Genomic DNA, 24147 nt, shown 5'->3' with positions numbered 1-24147 from the left:
ACTTCGCTGTCCTCTGAGGATAAATGACACCATAACGGACATCACTTCCATCCTGACCCGTTTGTGTCCTCAATCAACTCTTTGCTTCAGTGTTGTCTAACAAATATGACGTTTTGTATTGTTGTTATTCGTAGAAATGCCAAATAGTATCTGGTGCACATGTTTGCCATTTATGGCGGTTTTCCACTAGTACCTACTCAGCCCGACTCGCCTCGCCTTTGCGCTTTCCCACCAGGGGTCTAACGTGCCGAGTAGATACTTTTTCTGTAACTACTCTGCCGAGGTTCTAAGTGGCTGAGTCGGCTGTATCTGACATTATCACAATACAGGCCACCCATTGGTCGGGGGGCGGGGCCATCAGATGTCAGAAATCAGAAAAAGAGCGACTTGCGGCTTCTTCTTCATTTTATTCGACAGGCAATGCCAGCAAAAGTCTGTTTCATGATCCAACTCTGAGGTGCAGATGTTCATAAACCTGGTGGCTGAGGAGAAAAGGGAAAAGGGATCTAGACGGAGATAAGGAACGACCAGATCCATCAGGAGCTCTGTCTCTTCATAGCTGCTCGCGGCTACAAACGGACTTTTCAGCAGCGCCGAGATAAACAAACAAAAAATTTAAAAGCGTTGCCGCTTGAAGCTTCTCTCTCTCACTCTCATTTTTTAACATGATATCGAACACAAGCCACAGACCCAAGAGCACATCTATCATCTCCTCCAGGTTCTACATCTTTAGTGTTGTTGTCTTCTTCCTTTAGATACACAATCAAATACGTCACAGCAGCTTCACTCCAACCTCCTACTTCTCATCTGGGTATTGAAAATTAACGAGGGCAAGTCGAGTCAGGCTGAGTAGGTACTAGTGGAAAAGTGCCATAAGGGCTGTGGCATACACGACAAAGGCTAATGTAAGGAATGTGAGCCGTCATATCTTTATCAGATCTGATTTATATACAAACTGGACTGTAAGGCTAGTAGTGTGACGATAGTCTAAAGGTCAAGTAATTATCAGAACATATTACACGAGATTAATTCAAATTCAAGTTAAGTAATCTGGATGGTGAAGGAATGAGAGAGTAGTTGTGAGAATCAGAACATCACTTTCAGAATTCTACTTGTGTCAAAAGTAACCAACTAAAGCTCAGTAAAAATGTTCTGGTGCAATTAATTACTCTAATGATAATTCAGAATTGTGTTTAATGTGCGATGGATTGGTGGGTACCATGATCAGTTTAGCTACACAAGTTTATTTATTTGTGACAGAAACCGCTTAGGTAAATCCGTGCTCCATGCTTGGTAGCAGACATGCTACCAAGCATCTCTCCTGTTACCCACAAGGTACCGCTCCCTCTCACCTGTCTTCGCTCTACCTGGCAAATAGATTAATAGAGAATCTAATACATTACATTTCGCCAAACAAGTATTGCATGTCCTACTTCCCTGGTTGAAACGAACCATTATTTTGTCTTTCACCACTCCCACATTTGGTCTTAGTTCAAACGGCTCTTCCTCTCCAAGAAAAAGCATAAGTTACAGAAATTGGAAATCACGGAATTTTCACATCTGGAAAAAACCTCAAAGCAGAAAGCTCTTTTCCCACTCTGACCAGGTAATCAGAGAAAAGGGATTGTTGAGGGAGAAATCAGGAAATGATCAGGCTTCAGTTCAACCTAGACACCAGTGAACGCACAACAAACTGTGGATTAGTGACCATGCAAAGCTTGAAAAATGTACAGTATTTATAAGTACTTGTGAAGATAAAACACAATAATGAACAAAAGGGAAGTTGTCTGCTCTGTTTCAGTCGTGCCAGATGAAAAAGGCTCCTCAGGGTAAACTTGAGGGCTAGATCATTAGATAAAACAGCGTCTACAAGCGCCATGTTTGCCGTTTGTTACTAATACTATTCACCATCATCAACTGCTGTTTTCAACCGAAAAAATAATAAATGTAACAATAAACACATTTCTTTTCTGTTGAACATTTCTATTCTGATAAGAAATGACATCCGACTGACAGATAACATGGATAAGAGCACATTACGACCACATTATCTTCACAATGCATTCAGCTTTGCAGTTTTACCTCAATAGTGATTCCTTCTTGCTCCACACAAAGGACCTCTTTGGACTTGACTTTCTGAGGACTGTAGTAGCTGCTCTCTGACTGCGTCTCCGTCAGCTGAGACAAAAGCAGAGAACATTCATTACTTGGAGTCAAAGCGGACAAACATTTAGGCTTGCTCTTGGAAATGTCCGCATCTTGAGCGCGAGTTTAAAGAGCAAAATCAAACCTCCTGAGGTATACATTTGATGCACGTACTAGACCATGATAGTTGGTAAAACAAGTGGTCATAGTCACATAACCCACATATTAATAACCCCTACATTTGCAAAAAAAACTAAAAATCACAGAGAAAAACCTGTAGGCCTAATTTAAATGCCTCTAATTAAAAAGAAAAAAAAACAAACATCACAACAACCTTTTTACACTTTCATAAGGTGGTTTTTCAGACGTGTTGATAATCCAGTTTTTCACAAAAGTGTAATTGAAACACTTTTTTCACATTTGAACATCTCCGGCAGTGCTACAGTAGACTTGACAGTCCGTCAATTTGAAGTCGTCAAAATCTAGACATATCAGAACATGAATAAAGGTCTTAAAATACCTTAATGTGTAGTGCATATTCTTAAGTATACAAATAAGACAATCAAATAAGAAGAATTATTTACTGGAATATCCATTCTAGCTGGAGATAGAGCAGAGGAAAAGAAAAAAAGAAATATTGGGGCAGACGGAGCACCTGGCCAGAACTGGCCGGCCGGGGTGAGGACAGTACAGATTTGGTCTAAACTGTGTGTGTAGACTTGCATCGGACCCAACCCAGTCAGCTTTAACACAGGAAGCAGGTGCAGAGTAAAAAGCAGCTGTGGCTTATTATTCTGATGGAGCAGACCCTCACCCTCACTCCCTTTCCCTCTTTCGATTCTGTTTAATCACATACAGGGACCACTGCACATGACCCGCAGATCTCCAACTATAATATGAGTTAGGATGTCAAATTATACGACTTAACAAATGCTCTGTGTGAGAAAGTTGCATTGCCACTGTGAGTAAGAATGATGACTGTTTACCCCATCAGAAAAATCTACCACACTACACTGATAGAGCATTTCTGTTTGAACCTAAATCTGAACTAAAACCGAGGCTGGAGAAGCAGCATAAATCTGAACCATCAACATGAGCACTGGTGCAGCCAGTAATAGACATTGCAGCTGCTGGCACTACTACTCTTTGTTCTACGCTGTAATATACCAGATACTTTAAAGACTTAACTCTATCATAAAACAAATTATTTTTATTGAGATACCATATACAGGCATTTTTTTTTTTATATATAATCAGTGAAGATAAATAGTCAAGTTCTTGCCGATACATTGATTTCACATAAATGGAAAAAAAGTACAATAAAATTTTAAAAAAGCTTTATTTAGGACCTGAATGTTACTATTCGTGGAATAAATACATTCTAGATATAAAGCAAAAATATGTCTTGAATGAAAAATGCCATTAGGTCTGGCATAAGTTCGAAGCTTTGAAGTTGTGCAAAAGCAAAGGACTATGATTACATGTGAAAGTCAAGAAATCGCATTGCCAATTTCTCTGATCAAAAAGATCTGGGGAATAATGTGTCAGCAATCTAAAGTACATCTCTGATTCATGTCAAACTCAGGTTCAGGCACTAGCTGTTCAAAAACATGAAATTCCATTCAAACTAAATACTTCCCCGTAGGAAAGAGACGGGAACCTTTAAAATAAAACCATCCTTTCAGCTGACAGCAATTACCCCAAAAGAGGGGCAATTAATTGATTAAAAGAACTCAAACAATACAGGAACAGTTTAAACATTATTAGAAAAACACCAAGGTTTATGTGGTCGGAGAAATACATGTATATCTAAGAAATGCACACGTAGCTGGGGCACACACACACACACACACACACACACACACACACACACACACACACACACACACACACACACACACACACACACACACACACACACACACACACACACACACACACACACACACACACACACACACACACACATCTGCACTCTAACACACTTAAAACAGTCAACCACACAATAGCTGTAACGGGATATGTAGCGCCTGAAACTGAGAGGAAGCACAGATGAATTCCAACTATTCTAAGTGAGTAGGCAGGATTAAAGTTTGGGATCTTTTTCTCAATAGTGTTCATGTCATGTATAATGTTAAAAACATTAATGTGACCCGAGACACCAGTTAGCGGTTACACTTGTACCGCACACAGAGACTTTGAGAACTCAAGCTTTCTAAAAACAAAGCTGTATCAAATCACAATCAAAACAATCATAAAAGAAGAAAACAAAAACAAAAAACAACATTGCCAATATGGGTGGGTCAAAGGAGACCATAAATAATGATGTGACAAAGACGCTGAATAAATTGGGGCGGATTAAGTCATAGACTGCTCGTCCCCCAGTTGGAAGGGGGGGGTTGGTAGCCAGTCCCTCCATGTGTGAAGTGTCCTTGGGCAAGAAACTGAAAACACATCACACGCATGTGTGTGATAGATAAAAAGTGTTTCATGTTTAAAATATGAAACGAGGAATGGATGTGTGTGTGAGTGGGGAAATAAGAAACACTGTATAAAATCTTGCCAAAATAAGTTGCTTTTCCTTCGTTATATGGACCATTGATACCACACTCATACCACATTTACCATTACTGTCCTGCAGAACAGCTTTTAAAGATTTGACGGGAAATAAAAATGACTCTTGATACAACTTTAAACTTAACTGTAATTCAACCAATGTATAATGCCATGTGTTCTAACCCAGGGGTCTTCATGATTGAGAAAACTCCATTAACAGGCGATAATAATCTACTTTTGACAAAAACTAAGTAGTCTACAACTCTACATAAATGATTCCCATGACTTAGTCATGTGACTAATGTCAACTTTAGAGCGGAAAACGAGCTAGCAAGCTGAATAAGAAAGGAAAATTTGTTGCAAAATTGACTTGGCTATTTCATATTTAACACTAGTTAGACCTGATGGATAAATTTGTGACAATAACGAAGCCTAAAGCTGGAGATTGTAACGTTACAGCTCGGCCTAACGTTACTCCTTCCACATCTGACGAGGCCAAAGTTTCATCAACTGCTAATAACCCAGTCAGGAATTGGTTAATAAGGTGATATAAGCAGAATAAAACACATTCAAAAGTTATTATAAGCCAGGCTTAACACTTGACACATTAAAAAAAAAAGGGAAAAAATAAGAACTACAAGTGGGGGCCCCTGCTCTTTTTTTCTCTCATCCAAGGGGTCCCTGGGATAAAAAAGGTTGAAAACCCCTGTTCTAACCCTTTAAGCATTGTGATAACATTTACAGTATGAAGTTGACGGATAGTTTGATTTGTGTGGTTTTCCGTCAGGAAAGTTACCTTGAAGGTGACTGAAGCTTTAGTGCAGTAGAACCCTATGGAAACAATGGGGTCTTTGGATGTGTGCTGCTGGGGGTTGTGACTGCCTCCCATCTCTCCCTGCTGATACAGGCCTTCTTCTCCTTCCTCCTCCTCGCCCACAATGGCTGGGATAAAGGACCAAGCCCAGGACACCCAACCCTGGTCTCCATCTTCTGAGCTTCCAGCCTGCATGTAAAGGTCCTGACCGGAGTACTGGCTGGATCCCAGCCTTTCCATGTCAACATCCATCCCTGACAAGGATTAAAGTCATAATTAGTTATATACAATAAAAGCAGATGGTTTTGAAACGGAGAAAGAAAAAAATAATGGCTAGTGTCTGAAGTTTGAATGTCCAGAATGACACGTGAAGATTTGCAAAAAAAAAAGAAAATGCACAGAATCATTGCTACATTTGAACTACAATCATAACAGGGTTAATATGAAAAATAATTTCCTTTAGCTTTAATTTTATTACGTTTTAATCAGGCAAATAAGTTTAGACACACAGCCTTTTAGAAAAATCTGTCTATGCACACAGAATAACAGTTGATAATGGGAGCATCTATACCCAGGACAGCACACTCTATTCCTTCAGGGCAATTTAATACAAGCAAGTTGTTTCAGCTGTCAAGCAAACAAAGAAAGAACACAGACTGAGGCACTTTCACAGTAGTTCCCTACAGTGCTCCAATGTGCAGGTGTGCAAGAGTTTGTGTGTTATATGAACTCCCTGCTGCATGAACTCTGCAGAGGAAGGGGAAGTCCGTTCCAATTTATGCCAGAGTGTGCAGCCTTTCAGCCAGCATCTTGACAGACGAGGGTCTTCAGCAGGCCCTGTGGTCAAGACTGACTGCACTGGACCCACAGCACAGTCTGCATCCACAGATGAATGCCGTGAATACCCCAGTCAAATATTTCATTAAAAAAATAAAGGACAAAAATGAGGCGTGAAGAGACTGTCAGTTAACTGTGATATACATATATTTAAACATATATATTCGCAAATTCTGGGGTAATCTCTGAGACTTGAGTCAGTGAACCGTCATGTAGGGGGTAATTTTGAGGCAATTTTTTCCTGCCCCTTTCCTCAGAAAACTATTCAGAGATTTGCCGGCTCTCCACACCAGTGTGCACCCCTCTGGTCCACATCCTGACCCCTGAACCGGTCCCATCATGTCTGTTTCCATACAAGTCAGGATAGAGGAAACTGATGTCAATACACAAGAATGTGTAATCCCATTCCTCACTGCCTCATGTCCTTTGTGAGAAAAAACAATATTGTCTGTGAAGTCATGGTTTTGGAATCCCAGAGGCTAAGGCAGTGAAAATTGTGACATATTTTAATTAAATCTTTCACTTTGTGAGTTGGCAGTTGGAAATCCCATGTTATGGCTTTTTATCCCTCTCTCCAAAGCCCAATTTCCTAGTCCAATTCAGTTTCTCATTTCTCCTTGTTTCCTCCTCACTTTTAACCTGTGAAGGCTTGGAGTTGTCAACAAGTTAAGCTTCTTCACAATTAAGTTCATTAAATTAATGAAGTAATAATAATGGGAAAAAAATAGGTAGAGAAAAATTCTCAGATAGGGTTTGAGCTTTCCAGAACGTATGGTTATATAGTGTAGAGCAATATGGCCGATTCTGTGTGAAATACAGCTATCCTTGTTCTTCGTTTATATCTTGAGATCATTCAGTGTGACTGACTTCTTTTGAGATCACTAATCAAGCATGATACGACATAAGTGAGCATCTATACATGTCTTCCAGCAGATCGCAGAAGCACCATCTCATAAAAGTGTGCCGGCGTCATGGTCAGTATCCCTGAGAGTCAAGTCTGTAAAGAACAGGCCATACATAAGTTAACGAGCAGTAAGGGTGTGAATGGGTGAGCGGCTACAGAGACGAGGGGGAGGAGGTGAGAGAAAGCAGTGCCCTCACATGCCAGTAGATGTCCCTGCATGTTTAAAAAGACCTGATTACTAGGCCACTTTTGTCCTGCTGTATTTGTGAATGTGTGAAAAACTCACATGATCAGCTCCAGCTTTACATGTGACCATGAAGGAAAAAAATAAATAAATGAATTAAAAATGCAAGTGATCAAAAAAGATGGCTTTACTGTATCATCATAGAAGCATACATACACACTTTTTTGATCAGGGGGAAATATATAATTCAACTAATTAAAACTATAAATGACATACTGTTAGGTATCACAATTAAAACTTAAAATATATATATATACACATCTACACCGTTGCAGCATCTATACAGCCTAAACACTATCCTATGTGCTGACCTCAGAGTAATCAGATGCAACATTGAACTAGCCCTCCTCTCAAGTGCCCTTTAAATGCTCACATGCTGCACAGAAGGACGTGCACACACACTTACATCCATCCTCCAGCCACAAGTTCCTGCTTAATAACCCTTCAGACACTTGTTGAAACAACAAAGCCTTCACTTCAGGGACAAGTTTGCTTATTCAAGTTTGAAATAATTTGTGTTTCCAACCACCTATAACTTTTTGTTGTTGTTTTTCATGATGTTTCCCAGACCTCACTGAATTTCAAACAGCAATAATATTAGCTATAGTCTTTTGAAAACTTCAAAGTTTCTTGCATTTTTCACCTTTTCAGGCTAATCATGAATGGACCATTGGCTCCGACAGCAAGCAGCTCCAGTGAGTCATTATTACATAAAAAACAAAGTTTCTGTTTATTTCTTTAAGTTTTCTCTTACTGAAGAACTTAAATAGGAGAAAAAACACAAAGGAAATCAAATATTCCCCTAGAATATTGTGGAAAAAAACAAGTGAGAGTCAGAGTTTAATACAACACACAATGTATTAATTAGTCTCAACACATACCCTCATACACATGCAGCCATTTAATAAAAATAAAACACACACATAACAGTGATCAGTCCCACAGCATCAGGCGAAGAGAACTCAGATGAACATGATGAAGTGCTTCGTCCAACAATCACGTCATGTTCGATCAGTCAAGTCACAATTGTCCTCTGCTGACTGTCGCCCAATAACAATACAATGTTTGTTAGCCGTGGCATTTTACGAACCAACATACAACTATAATGTTCAGAAACTATTAATGGTAAAGGCCATCTGTCTGAAAATGTATTTTCTCATCATAAATAATAAATCAGTTGAGCTATTACTCTAATATATTTTTCAGAAATGCACGGCTTTATCCCTTAAACCTGAAATGCATACACTGAAAACCATATGTCTAGGAACGAGCTCAGAGCCCGTCTAACTACCACACACTAAACCACCTACTACAGTGCATATGCACACAATTGCCCCCACCCTTCTGCTTCTTCACTCTGTCAATTACTTCCAGCATAACAAGGTCTGGGGGCGCTCAGGTTCCAAGAGCTGGTCCCCTCTTGTATATTTTAGTGATGGGATACTAATTCATTCTCAGAGGCTCTGCATAGCAGCAGCATGACACAGACTCTTACATCTGGCATTGGACACCGAGCTGGAAACTGCGCCAACTTGCAGTGAAAGTTTTAAGCCAAGAGGCAGAGAACAAGCTTTGAGACCTAAGTTACTCCGAGTTGCCTGCTCGCTCCTCTGTCCACTTCTCTTGCTCCTTGCCCAACAGAGGCTGATTTAACCCAGAGGGCCCTGTGACTGGCTCTGTTTTAAAATTAGAAGGATGAGTACTTGAAGAAGAATCAAGATGAACGTTTAGGAAAAGGGGTGGATTTATAAATGTTTAACTGCAATTATTTGAAATATAAAGTTTGCTTGAGTTAATTTTTTCCCATCTTTGCAGCGATGGACAAAAATCAATTTTTTTTTTTCAGTGATTTCCAAACACCATTTGGGTGTTTGGAGTAAATACCAAATAAAAAAACCCACATAAAGCATAAAGAATCATCCTACCACCCCAAATATGTCCTCACCAAGCTTCACGTCACAAAGCGTTTGCTATATCTTAGAAACACATGCGACCAAGCATCGATGTTCAGTACGTTTGCATTCACCGCTCAGTCCAGCCACAGATTTCTTTGTCCCAGTACACATACACATACAAACTATGTTGCACTCCGCCACGACAGGTGGTGATGGGGCCTTTCCGGTTTACTAGTTACGCCAAACCCAAAACAACAAATCTTTGTTTCAACTGTTGGCACCAAAGTGGAAAAGTGGGAAATGAGGAATTCAACAGACTTACAGCTCTTCACATTTCACACACGCTGTACGGTTAAGTTTTTCTTTTTGCCATGGCTCTGTATCGGCTTCCTCCACTACTCCCACAGTAAAGACTTGTGTGGGACCACATCAGCCACTTCCAGTCCCACTGCATCGTTTGCATTAAGGGTTGGATGGACTTTTACTACATTATCCGGGTGTGTTAGGCTGACTCTTCCTTCACGCTCAGTTTCTTTCGCACCAAGATGATTTTAAAACTACGATTTCGAGATTACATTAAGGAAAGGTGGGAGAAGGACTTGAAGGAGAGTATATCTAGTCAGCAGTGGGAGTCCATATGCGAATCGTTTTTTTCTACTTCTTGCTCCATGTACTGGCGCGAATTTAGTTGGAAGAATCTGGTACGTTATTTCATTACCCCTAAAATGAAACCATATCTGGCAGGCTCCCAACAAAGATGTTGGAGAGGTTGCAGGGACGACGAAGCAGGTCACCATCACATTTTTTTGGAGCTGTCCTAAGATTAAGTTATTTTGGAGAAATATTTGTTCATATTTACTACAAGTACTCGGACAACAGATTCCACTGTCATGTTTGTTGCTCTATCTGGGAGATATTCCAGAAGAGATGTCAGGTAGTGACAAATACCTCCTGAGAATTCTGATTGTCGCTGCTAAAAAAGCGATCACTCGTAAATGGTTACAGACTGACCCACCTACGGTGGATGAATGGCTCAGGATCATTGAGGACATTCACGAGATGGAAAGATTGACTTTCTTGCCGTGGCTGAAAGGTGATTTATATGCTGCAAGATGGTCAAAATGGACGGCTTTCTTGTTAAGTAAGGGAGTGAGTGGGGATCCGTCTCTCCCCCCTGCTTTTGATAGACTGTGATTTTCTGAATATACTACCTTCCGTCCAAGTTAATTGGGATAAGACAATGATATGAATCCTTATGTAACCTACAACTCTGGTTTATTGAAGACATGGACACAACCTTTCTGGCACTGTGACTACTTTGTTTTGTTTGTTATATACCTTGTTGAAAATCAATAAAAATGTTAAGTATCAAAAACAAACTACGATTTCGACCGGGGTAAATCATGTAAATGCATTGACTGATTTAAAAAAAACAATCTCAACCTGTTGAGGAGAGAGGTGGGATCGATTTAGTCCACCTGTTAAAAGTGGCTGCTATGAACAGAGCGGTAATGCATGGCTGAAAAAGAAGCATTTTTACTGCATCTTTGTGATGAAATTACATAATATAAGGTTGCCATCATTGTATTAGGGAACTGAAGAAAATCTGTGAATGGACATAAAGTAGGCCGACTTGGAGTTATTTTACATATTGTAAGAAACACAGATTTTTCTTTGTAACATTTTTGAAGAGAAACAAAAAAAAAAGTGCGTCAAGCATCGATGCATCAAGGTATTTGAGCCATCAACTTTTCCCAAGGTTTTTAATCATTTGAAAGTGCTTCCGATTGATTATAACCAGGAAAGTCTGAGCAACGCAGCTTTAAAACAGTTTAGATTCTGGACTTTTCAACTCTTGTCAAAACAATAAGTAGACACACAATCTTCCCATCAGCAGCCCAAAGCTTTACAAATGTAAATATTTGATGCCTACACAGCAGTAGATGCCATTAGAACATAACATTGTGTTGAGCACTGGGCTGGACCAGTCTTTGGCCTGTGATGAAGCCAGATATCCAGGAAAAATGTCACTGCCAGATGAAAGAATGGATTCACCTAAACACCAGCATATTCTGGGAGCAAAACACACTGGGTCCAAAGTTTTGCTTCTGAATAGTTTTTAATTAAAATTTGGAATATAAAGTCAATTCCAAAATGTAAAAATAATGTGACATTTTGTGACTTACAAATAAAGATTATTTTGACTAACCTAACTGTCACAGTGAAAACCTTTGAATGCTACTTTTCAGCTTATGGGTGCTGTGGTGCTGCAATTAGAGAGATAATCGTGGTCGTGTTTGATTCAGTCTTGACTCTCCTCTTCAGTCTCAGCTACGTTGCATCTATCCACATGGAGGTGATCAGGGCCGATGGAAATGGGCTGTGTCAAGTTACACACTTCAGTTTTTGTTTGTGGAAAAAGCAGGAGGAGCAGATTCTATGGTCAAAGTCATGTTTAATGTCCCGTTAAAGTAAAACAGGAGCATATGTGGAGAGACAGGATCTCTGAACAGGAAAAGGAAAAGTCGGGATTCACAAGACAAGAATGTTATATAGAAACTATTTTGTTAAAAGAATCACACAAATGAGCTGCTCGTTGGCTCAGTGGGTTAAGCAAGCGGCTCATATACTGAGGCTACAGTCCTCCTGCAGCGGTTGCAGGTTCCAATCCCGGCCTGCGCACTTTTGCTGCATGTCATCCCCATTCTCTCTCTCTAACCCCTTCCTGTCTGCAACTTCAATAAAGGGCCACTAGAGCCACAAAAAAATCTTTAAAAAAAACCCAAATAAAATAAAAATCACACAAATTAAAACATAATGTGCCGAGTTGATAATGTTTCCATTTTAAAATGTCTAAATTAATTTAATCAAAAGAAAGAAAAAATACTGCAGAAACATTTCCTGCAATACTCATATTCACCACAAGTATTGATGAGAAAAGTAAAGCTAAAGCACAGGGGCCTCATTTAAAATGGACTGCGTAGGATTCATACTAAAAGTGCACGTACGCCCAAAAGCCGAAAATGGCGGGCGCAAAAAAAAATCCGGATCTATAAAACCGCGTGCACGCAGACTTCCACGTAAGGTTCTCTTTATAAATCACAGTCCACCTGGAAAGCTGCACAGCTGACTCCGCCCCATATCCCGCCCTCAACACGCCCATAAATCCATATGGATGAGCCTACTGAGCATGCGCAGTGGCTTCCTGCAGCCTGTTAGGCATGAATCCGGATGAATGCGTCAGAATGAATGAACGTGTCGAGCCACCGTGCCACTGAATTTCGCTGAGATCTGAGATCTAGATGTTGTGGATGATGTGGAGAGAGGACAGTGAAACGAGATTATTTGGTGGTCACAGTAAAAGTAGGAAAAGTATATAAATAGTATAAAATAAAGCGAGTGAGTGGCAGCACGCCGTTGCTGCCCATTAGTGCCACGATCGCACGACGCAATTTCCACTGGGAACAGGGGGGACATGTCCCCCCCCCACTTTTCAAAATGATGTATTTGTCCCCCCCACTTTTTACAGTTTAAAAACTAACGGTAGGCTCAGCAAATCATCAAGACACTCGGGACGGCGGCCCGGCAGCCCCCGCTCCCCCTCCTCCCTCCCGTCTCCCCTCAGAGCTGCTCTAGGCTGTTTTATGGTTCCGCGTTACACCAACGCAGAGCCTACGGCGTAGGGTACGCGGCGACGCGCACGTACCCGTGCATGACAGGCAGACACACACGGGGAGAAGAGACTATTTCTTTAATTTTTATTTTTTTAAAAACTTTATCCTTATGAACGCAATTGTTATATAGTCCAACTTTCCTTATTTTAATCAGAACACTTTCTTTTTTCCTCTTCGGCGTTGAGTAGTGGGTTTGGAGCGGCATCCCCCCCCCCGGCGCCGCCTGCTCCGTTATCAGCAATATTTTATTATAAGTCTGATATGTTGTGATATGTGATGACATTATTAAGAGTATGACATGAATCTGGCTTCATTTCACCACCTCACAGCCTGCGTCGCCAGTTCCCCGTGTCTTAAGTAAATTCTTACGGGAGGGTCAGGGTTGCCGTAAAGATACGCAGATTTTTCGGTTAGTTTTTTCTTTTTAGATCCGAGGCTTTGCGTAGAAGGCGGCTTCCGCAACTTTCAGGCGCTTTTTCTGCGCAAGCAAGCTTTATAGATGAGGCCCCAGGACATTGATTTCAGAAAAAAATCATGACAATAAGACAAAAGAAGACCTAATAGCTACACTTGTTAATTACAGATTGATCATTGCAAATAAACATTTCAAACCATAGTGCAATTTCAACATGGGAAGCGCACCCAGTAGAATTATACTTATACTTTACTAATCATTTCTACAACTCCATACAGTCATTTTTTTGTGCGTTTCGCATGAGCTGTGGGCATTTAGAGGCATATGCAAAGTCGAGATCAGTTCACATCTGGAAGTGCTCTTCTTCATTCATTGTGAGAAAAGTAAATTCAAGAAATTATTTTAAAGGAGACCTATTATGAAAAACAAGTTTTTTCTTGCTGTAACATATAAAGTGGTCTCCCCTCAGCCTGCCAACTCAAAAAAGGAGGAAAGCAAACAAATTCTGCAGTGTCTGTACAGCCGCCCGGATGAGCCGTCCAGTGTGATGTGGCTTCTACAAGCTGTTCAGATTCTGCTCCCGTCGTTACGTAACGACGGGAGCAATTTACATCGATTGGCCTCCAAAGCGTGAAACCACGCCCACAACTAATTCTGCCGGCCGGAGCTTCTGACATTTTCTACGCATCATTCAGGCAGCCAATCAGCACAGAGCCTCATTATCATAGCCCCGCCCACTCAGAATCCCACATAGAGAATTAGGTTAGAGACTGAGATGCTAAAGACATTCCTCAGGCTGAATTTCTAATTTATTTAGCAAAAAAAAAAATCAAAAGCTTGTTTTTAAGACATTCAAGGCCTGTTTAAAATAGGTATTAGATGCCATAATAGGTCTCCTTTAAGATCCTAAGAAATAACTTAAAAAAAAATGTAAACACAGTATATCTTTTAAATTCACATTGGAAACGCAAAATAATGCAAGGATCAGAAACAGAAGTGTCACTGCTCTCGTCACTCACCAGGTGAACTTGCTCCGCCCTCTCTGGCATTAACAATGGCCTCTTCACCTTCAACATCTTTGTGCGCTCCTATTTCCCCGTAGTAGAGGGCAATAATCAGCTCCAAAATTCGGATAAACATGGGTAGTTGTTGGTCAGTAATGGACAACTTCAGGCTCTCCAACATGGTGTGGATCTGAGAAAACATGAAAAGAGAAAAGTACCAGATATGATTAATATTGTGAAATTTGATATAAACACTTGCAAGAGAAACAGGCAACATTCTCAAATCTTTGGCTGTACTCTGACACAATATAAATTACATTGATACATATAGATTTAAATAAAAGACAGGTGACCAACTCCTTGAAAGAACCGCTATGCCATTTAATGACTATATGTTGAACAAAATTAATCTGTCATTATCTGGGACTGTTTTGTGAATAAATGCTAGTGTTAAATAACATTTTAACCAAATTTATTTACTCCCCGTTTCAAAATTTGACAAACTTTCTCACAAAAGGTGCAGTTTGCGGTTTAGCGTCATGTGATAATTTTCATACAAATGATGAAATGAGGTATCAGATAATCAGTTCACTTCCTTCGGCCCTTGGTTGGAAGTCTGTCACTGTCATTATAGCTTTTGCCCACAGATTTAATTAGCATTTATTTTATTAATAATTGTCTGAATGGTGCTTTTGAAAGCAAAAGAAGCAGCTAACATTATATTACCATTGAGAGACTGCATTAGCTCTTGCCTTGGCTCCATGAGCTCCTGCTTGGGCATTACTTGAGCCATTGCCTACAACTGTTATGCCCATAGGCGCCGGAACCGTGGGTGCTTCGGGGCCCGAGCACCCACGGAGATGGCCGAGCACCCACGGGGAGAGCAGAGTAGGCGAGCCCTCATGTCAACAATCACTGATTGGCTAAAGCGGTTTTCAAATAGAGGGCGCACAGCCGGCGCCGGCTTTCCCATTCAAGTGTATGTGCTGCCGCTGCGCAAGAGCGCGCTCCTGACGCACGGCGGGCGCAACGCGGCTTTCACCTAGAACTCGGCGCAGAGCCTGCGCGCATACACCTGTGTAGGCTACACATTTGTTGCAAGTTGCTTGGCGACCGAAAAAAAAGTTTTTCCGGTCTGGCGCCGTTTTCCCACTCATTTGGACGTACAGTAGCTACAGCTCGGTTTGCAAAATGCATGTGTCCCTGATTCAAAGAAAAGCTCTGGCTTTAGTTCTTCTTCTGAGGAGGAGGAGACGAGCAGCAGCAGCAAGGAGGGGATGGGTCCATGAAATCCTCATGAGAACACAGGATTTGGGGGAATACAGGCTCGTTCGGGAGCTACAGCTCCATGATGGCCAGGTCTACTTCAGGCTGAATCATATTTTATTAAAAAACCTTTCCGAACTATTTTGTTGTTTTTTAGCTCATGTCAGTCATTTTAGCGGACCTGTAGTGCTTCAGTTTGCAAAAGTATTGACATGTGGTCTTTTCATAACCATATATTGATCAATGATTCAATTGATCCCCAGATGAGGCATGGCAATGCTATATTTTATTTTAAATTGACATTTTATTGTTAAAAGAGCAAAAGAATATCACATTTCTACCACTTTTAAACAGGTGTGTCCAAATTCTGTGAGATTTATCTCCACTTTTGTCCCTTTTTATTGATGTCCCGATAGTCCTGCAATCTCATCCCACAGCTCCTCACACAGACTCACAGCCAAGATCATTCTTTCTTCCATGTTGATCGTCTCTGATCTACAAGCTGCAACTTTTTTTTCTCCCTCCACCTTCTCTCCTACACCGCCGAGATGCCGTCACAGGGCGCACGGTGAAATTAAAAAAAAAATAATTTCTACTGTTGTAGATTAGCAACGATCAAGAGGGAAGAAAGAATGATCTTGGTTATGAACTATAGAAATATAGCCTCCTTTTTCTCAGATGAACACCCGAATTTGTTAAGAATTTGATTATTATTTGTGTGTGTGTGTGTGTGTGTGTGTGTGTGTGTGTGTGTGTGTGTGTGTGTGTGTGTGTGTGCGTGCGGCGTTCATGTCCGTTACCGCTGTTGAATCTACGTTGCTGAATTGCTGAATCTCGTGCGAAACGACACTACATGACATTCAGCACCCACCAGAAAAAACATAATTCGGCGCCTATGGTTATGCCTCATAATAAATGTCTTGCATAACAACAATATAAACTTTAGTCCTCTACCTCAAAAGAGGCCTCTTTAGCAAGTGCTGGTGCCACTCTGAAAATATAGATTGGAATTAGTTCAGGCCTGTTTGGTTCTTCAGCTGAATGAATATATACAGACTTTTATTACTGTGCAAGATATCTGGCCACCAATGGACACAGTGAAATAACAATATTTCAGCAAACATTTAATCAAGTTCAAACAAAACTGCAGCAAGTCCAAGTTCAACGACAAGCACTGGAAGTAGGGCTCACGTACAGAGTTCACAAGCTCAGTATCTTATGTGGCAACCCCAGGCATCTAGACATACCACAATTTATGGAATCATTTGGTGGCGTTTTTTGTTACCATTCCTGCCAAACTTAACTCAGTACGCTCAGCAGATTACATAATAGTCAGGATCTGCAATAACAGATAATACCACACAATACCTAATTACATTGATTATTATTATGGTTTGGATGATGCGCTGCTTGAGGGATTTTGGCCGTTACCGCTGACACTTTTTTTTTTACGACAAAGAACATAGAAAGCTGGGAATAGGGGGCACGGTGGCGCTGCAGGTAGTGCAGCCGTCTCACAGCAAGAAGGTCCTGGGTTCGATTCCCGCCGAGGACGCTGTGGGCGCTGAAGTGCGTGTTAGTTCCCCCATGACTTCAGTGCCCACACCCTGGGTGGGGTTGGCGAAAGGATCTTTCTGTGTGGAGTTTGCATGTTCTCCCCGTGTTCCCCTGGGTAGCTAATGGGAGCTGCCCTCACAAAAACATGCAACAGTCCTGGGCTACACATGCCCCCTCTGGCCAACCGGGGCGCCAGATGGGGTGGGGAGGATCCGGCCGGAATAACTTGATCCTTCCATGCGCTACGTCCGGCCGGAGAAACCCCACCCTGTCTGGTGAAAAGATGCGGCCTGCTCACTCCTCAGGTTAAGGAGGACACCTGAGCTCAGTGCGGGGCCCTCCCGGGGTTGGTAGATGATGGCAATGCACAGGACTGTTAGGTAGGAGCACTGGGTGATAAAATGGGGAAAAAACCGGGATAAAAATATTAAACAAAAAAAAACAAAAAAAAAGAAAAGAAAGCTGGGAATGAGACGCACCATCCGAACCCCCCCAGCCCCCACCGGAATGGTCCGGAGAACCACTCAGTCAAGCGGCCGCCACAACAGGCCATTCCCAACCACACCACAAGGCAACACCCCCCTATGGACCACCAAAGTCCCCACCAGGCCAGGGACAGAGCTGCACCATGAACACCCCCATCCCCCGCCCCCCAGGGCCACTAGAACCCCGTATCCCAGCACCCCAAGTCAACCCCCAGTCCCAGGGCTACAGGATCAACACCCACCCAACCCCACAAGGCATAAACGGGGACTTGGTCCGGACTGGCCTTTATTTACACCATTTAAATAAATCATTTGCTATAAGCCTACATAGTGTCAAGTGTTTCTAAGTTCTACGCCATACAGGCGTTAAAAAAATGAATGCGTGTTCAGGGATGCAAGAAGCTGGGGGGTGGGAGGAGAACAAGCCATGAAGGTTGGGGTAGTAGTACCAGCAAGAACTTTAATCTACTTTCACCCCTGCCAACGAGATAGTTATAGCAGGTGAGCAGGAGCAGCTAATCAATATGTCAAGAGCCCAAATAATGCCCAAATGGAGATCTCAAGTCGTTGATGACTTGAAATGAAAAACTAAGGATCCTCTTCACAAGACAGTGATTCAACAACAGTAAGAGGCTTCTTCAGTTCTGCTACTACAGATCCTTCCCTCCAACCGCAATGACCCCCGACAATGACTCAGTTCAGCTCAGGACACAGCACTCTGTAGAGAGGCCTGACGAAGTGAAACAAAGCTCCAAGTGGTGCTCGTAGCGCTGGAATTTTCCCATAAGATTCATGGGCACAAAAGGCTCTGTTTATTTCCATTTTTTATTAATTCCATATACATCTTGGGACTGTGTAACTAAATACAAGTAGAACAATTATTTTGACTATATGATGATTGAGGAGAACTTTTTTCTAAACAAAACTGTTGGAAACGGCTCATTAAATTTCAACATTTGTTTTTGAAAACTTGTTGCTTCATAAGATATGATACTTCTAATATTAAAGAGAGTAATGATGTGGCCAGAGCCAATCTCAGATGTAATCGGGTGCGAGGTTGGTTATATAATGGTAGATACGTACATCGCCAGTCCATTACAGGACTGTATAGTAACCTAGTAAGACAAAAGTAAGAAAACGGCCCCAAAAAAAATCTATCTATCGATCTATCTATATATTATTAACATACATACATAAGAGTGGAGTTGGGTTTTTTGTAACATTTCTTGCACAATGGGTAAGCTTTGTTAAGCTTTTTATTTTTACATCATAAGTCACATGTTTGTGTGAAGAGCAAAATGACGAACAATCATCAATAAATCACTGTTGTAAACCTGATAGTTTATCCGATAACAAAAATCATGTGTTACTTACTTTGATGACAGATGGGATCTTGGCATTGATATTGTCGTAGGTAAAATGTAGGCGTGTTCTGAAGGAGCATTTGTACAATAAGGGATCCTGGTAAAGCTCGATCTTGCCACTAGCATTCCGCTTGTCCAAGCAAACAGTACAGTCTGCAAAGTTTATAACTTTCCTTAGAACCAGGTCTGGAGCTGCAAAAAGAGAGAAAAAAACAACACATTGTTAAAACATTTTTCCAATGAATATATATGCCTTCGATGATTTCTTATTTTTCTGTTTAGTTGAGAATTCAAAATTAAAAGCTGATCTTCTAATTTTCACGAATGAAACTCAACTCAACTTTATTTATAAAACGCTTTAAAACAACCACAGCTGAAACAAAAGTGCTGTACATAACAGGACAAACAATCAACAGTAAAAGACAATAAAAACAATTAAATTAACAAATAAAATTACATAAAACCACTAAAAACAGAGCGAGGTCTCATACTGGGTTAAAAGCCAATGCGTAAAAGTGGGTTTTGAGGTGGGTTTTAAAATCAGACAGTGAGGAGGCCTGTCTGATGTGCAGAGGTAAAACGTTCCACAACTTGAGGGCAGCAACAGAAGGCTCGGTCCCCTCTGAGCGTCACTCTGAGCTGAAACCAACAAAAACGGCAATATTGGGTTGTTTTTTTTGATATTGCTATATATTGCTCAAGTCAAACATGATCAAAGACCAAATTTGGATTTTTCTAACTGCCCAACATTCATCACTTTTGGCATTTGGCACTACTGCAAAGATGGTTCTACCCAGTTTAAAGAGAACAATTTAAAACTCTTTTTGTTTTCATTCCAAGAAAAATGTCATATTAGCAAAACCAATTTGATAGATGTGTTTAAAAACAAAAACAAAACAAAAAAAAGAAGGAAAAAAGATCTTTTTGCTGTAAACTAATAATTTCATTGACAGCTCTGGCTGGATTATTTTAAAACAATGTTGCATTTCCTGTTTGTTTGAAAAGCTTGGATTTAAATAACCTCACAAGACTCTTGACATTTCCCAAATTACATAGGACCGGAGCCCATGAGTGTCTTCAATTAAGTTTGTCACATATACATAATAATACATAGATTAAACATGGGCACTACCGAGGTGCCCTTGAGCAAGGCACTGAACCCCCAAATGCTCCAGTTGCGCTGGAATATGGAATCGCCCTCACTCACTTAAAACGATTTCTCTCTCAATAGTTCAAAAAGGCTACTTCTGTTTAGGGAGAGGAGGCTTCTTCCTTCAAAATAAGCCATGCTTGTTCATTCTTTTCCTAATTGTCCTGTCATGTACTTCAACATTTAACATGCTAACTAAAGTCTTTAGCATCTGACCTTTCAGGTTTTTTTCTTTGGAACAGAAATACTTTATTTAAATCACATTTAGAAAATCTTCTCATTACAACAGCAAAAAACATTTACTATAGAAACTATGCAACTCAAGAGTACAAAAAAACTAGGACCAAAACCAAAAAAAAAAAAAAAAAGGTTAATCAAATCTATTTAATTAAATGTGCTTACATATATAGTTTTTTGTACCGATTCTACATTTTATCCTGTTAAACAAATATTAACAAGGTCATTTTTTATATGATACTGCTCGTCTAATTTTTTGTCATTGTCTATTCACAATATTCATGATATATTCAATAATTTGTCTTCATGCTGTATTCATTATCATGCTCTAAACAAACAAACAAAAAAAATGAAATAAAGAAAGACACATTTAGGCCTAAATTGGCCCCCTGAACTTAGGTTACCTCCACTAAGCATTCATTGAACGCTAGAAGCTGAAACTCAGACCTTACCCGGCAACAATAAAACTCTATGTTCTGATTGGCTGATAGCTCAAGACAGCTGCTCTGAGTTGAGAGCTCAGCGCACAGTAGCGTTCCTTGACTCGTTTGCAGGGGGTTTGTTGGAATTACTGTGCGGTGAAGTTAATTTCTCAGCGAAAGAAATTCCACGTGTGGCGTGAGAGCGTGTGGAGTTTTTCAAAAGGTGAACTTGAGAGACCTGTTATTTTGTCAGCCGCTTCTTCGTTTGAACCGTCAGAGTGATTACACACACGCTGTACATCGTCTTAAAGGGGAATGAAACTAGCCTATCAGCACACAGTCAAAACAGTCAAAAATACGTTCATTTTCTTATTTTAATCACAACACCGAATTCACCGACATATGAAAATTGACGTTGGTCATCGCAGTGAATGTCAGTAACGGTACATTTCCGGTTAATCGCCCAGGCCTATCTCAGAGGTCTTAGTAAATCACACTACCAAAGAACATAAGCATTTATTCCTCACCTGTGACGTCCATGAAGGCCCTCTCCCACATATCGTCCACAGTGTAGCATTCTGCCGACGTAATGTTGACCGAAAGCACAATGTCATCTTCCACATACTTCAGGATCAGGTTGTTTACCACAATGTTTACATTGTTTATGACACGCCGGATCAGACTTTGCACGTAACCTACAAACACATGAGGAGGGGAAAAAAAACTGTTACTTAATGGAAGTCACAAAATGGATCACTAAAAACTTATCTTATTACACCAAGACGGACCCAAGTACAGAGACTATAACTGCAGTTGTATTATAATGCATTCAATAACATACAGACACGTCTATATGCAAAACATTAGACAGCTCCTAAGCAGAAATGACACTACCAGCCAGTACAGGGTCTCATACTCAAACTGAAGGTTGGTTTGTGCTTGGCTCCCCTCTTTTGTGTGTGTGTGTGTGTGTGTGTGTGTGTGTGTGTGTGTGTGTGTGTGTGTGTGTGTGTGTGTGTGTGTGTCTGTGTGTGTGTGTGTGTGTGTGTGTCTGTGTGTTTCTGGGGTCAGTAGGAAAGCTGCTGTTGCACCTGCAGTCAGGGCAATAAAACCAACCCTTCACCCCCTGCTATTTCCCTCTCTGGATCTAATTTAGCCAAGTCAAGGTGTATTCTATTCCTGCACTCTCTTTGACTTGATATCCCTCCTTTTGCCCCTGGTCCACAGCCCCAGTCCATCCCTCTGCAAGCTATCACACAGCGCTAAGGTTCTGTAAACAATTGACACAGCCAGCACCTGTGCTGCGCCCCACAGGAAAGAAGCCCACTTAAAACTGTTCAAGCATAAAATGACTGGCGGGAAAAGAGAAAAAAAAAAAAAAGAAACTTTTTTTTTTTTTTAGGCAATTTAAAAAACAGGCCAAAAGCTCTCCTGTGCAGTACAGGAAAAAAAATTATACAGTACACGCTTACCATTTTCTTGTATATGAAAAGTATAATTAACTATCGATCATGGCACAAAGAAAGATGAAAAAAGTAAAGATTACACAATTAGGTGGTTCTTTGTATCACAGTTACAGTTAGCAGTGTTAACAAAAGAAAAGCGAAGCAAGGATAACATTTCTACCTTGGCAATTTTCTCCAGGACCAGAGAGACACTTAAAGCCTATGTGATTACACGGTTATGATCATCAATTATATACAATTATTTTGTAATGTCTGCCAACAGCTCTTGGGACTCTAATATCATGGGAATTATACACGTCTTAAATAGAAAAGGGGACTAGTGGTGTTTTTCAAAAGGATTTTACAGCAGCAATCCAAGTCAGATTTAGTGAAATATATCACCTTTCAACACAATGAAAGTCTCAACTACTACCGTTTAACAACAACAACAACTACTACTGCTACTACTACTAATACTACTACTTTTAACATATGATCAGTTTTTAATAGGATTCTGACAAAATTTGTTAAATAAATAAAATATCAAGCACATTAGACAAATTGTGTGTTGGTGGGGGGGCGGGGGCATCACTAGCAATTATGCACAATTTGCAAACTGTTTTCATCTGGTCCTATCCAGTGATATTTTACTCAACAATATGATGCTTGTTTGTTAGCTTAATATGAATTTTTATGTCGTTAATGTTATTTTTTTGTTATTTTACATTAATCATTTAATTTTATAGCATTATATAATCATATATTACTTTATGTTTATTTACTTTATCTAGCGCGATAGTCTTATTTTAGGCTGGAAAATCACAGGGAAACTGCGACATTCTTATTATGCAGGTGTACATCTTCCAGGGGTGCCATGAATATTGATAGAAAATTAACATGAAAAAACATTACTAAGCCTTTTGAGGAGCCATCACGACGAGCTTATCAAGTCACAGGGAAAGAGGAACACCTGCACAACTGCAAACTCTGGGGAAAAAAAACTAGAGACTCAGAGCAAAGATGGATAAAACTGTAGAATTCATTGTCCTAAATGAACAGTCCCTGGCTCACTTTAGTCACTTCACTCACTTTGTAGCTCCCTTTGTAGCTTCCCTTTGATCCAAGATCTAGCATGGTACCTGTTATTTTATACACATGTACACACACAATATATACATATATATATATATATATATATATATATATATATATATATATATATATATATATATATATACATATACATATACATATACACACACACACACACACACACACACACACACACACACACACACACACACACACACACACACACACACACACACACACACACACACACACACACACACACACACACACACACACACACACACACACACACACACACACACACACACACACACACACACACACACACACACACACACACACTCTCTTACTTCTTAAAATGAAAGCACAGAATCTACATTTTGATTTTCAAATTGTAGTGCAATGGTATAGGCACAAACAAAAACCTTCAGTATCCAAACACTTCTGGAGCTACCTATTCTTTTTTTCTGTTTAAGTAGGTATGAAACTTGTGTAGGTTGGTACATGGGTACATGGTGGAGCACTCCCTTTAAAGCTTTGAAATGAAAGCTGCAGAGACAATGATACTACTGCACACATGCTGCTGCACACCATAGGAGATATTTGCAGGAGGAATGGAGAGGAAAAAAAAAACAACCTGA

General features: G+C 40.4%; 1 protein-coding gene across 3 annotated transcripts in view; it reads right to left on the bottom strand.

Annotated features, from left to right (window-relative positions):
* LOC133425111 (intermembrane lipid transfer protein VPS13B-like) overlaps positions 1-24147 on the bottom strand; it is a 362452-nt gene that overhangs the window by 303921 nt on the left and 34384 nt on the right. For all 3 annotated transcript variants that reach the window (XM_061715807.1, XM_061715794.1, XM_061715800.1), the window contains 5 exons: positions 21497-21664; positions 19171-19352; positions 14504-14678; positions 5498-5769; positions 2083-2178 (listed from right to left, as the gene is read on the bottom strand). In XM_061715807.1, coding sequence (XP_061571791.1) covers positions 2083-2178; positions 5498-5769; positions 14504-14678; positions 19171-19352; positions 21497-21664 — 893 coding nt within the window. The remainder of the gene's footprint in view (positions 1-2082; positions 2179-5497; positions 5770-14503; positions 14679-19170; positions 19353-21496; positions 21665-24147) is intronic.

This window comes from Cololabis saira, chromosome 3 (genome assembly GCF_033807715.1).
Source record: "Cololabis saira isolate AMF1-May2022 chromosome 3, fColSai1.1, whole genome shotgun sequence".
Classification (NCBI taxonomy): Eukaryota; Metazoa; Chordata; class Actinopteri; order Beloniformes; family Belonidae; genus Cololabis; species Cololabis saira.
This window is presented reverse-complemented; position numbering and strand designations above follow the sequence as displayed.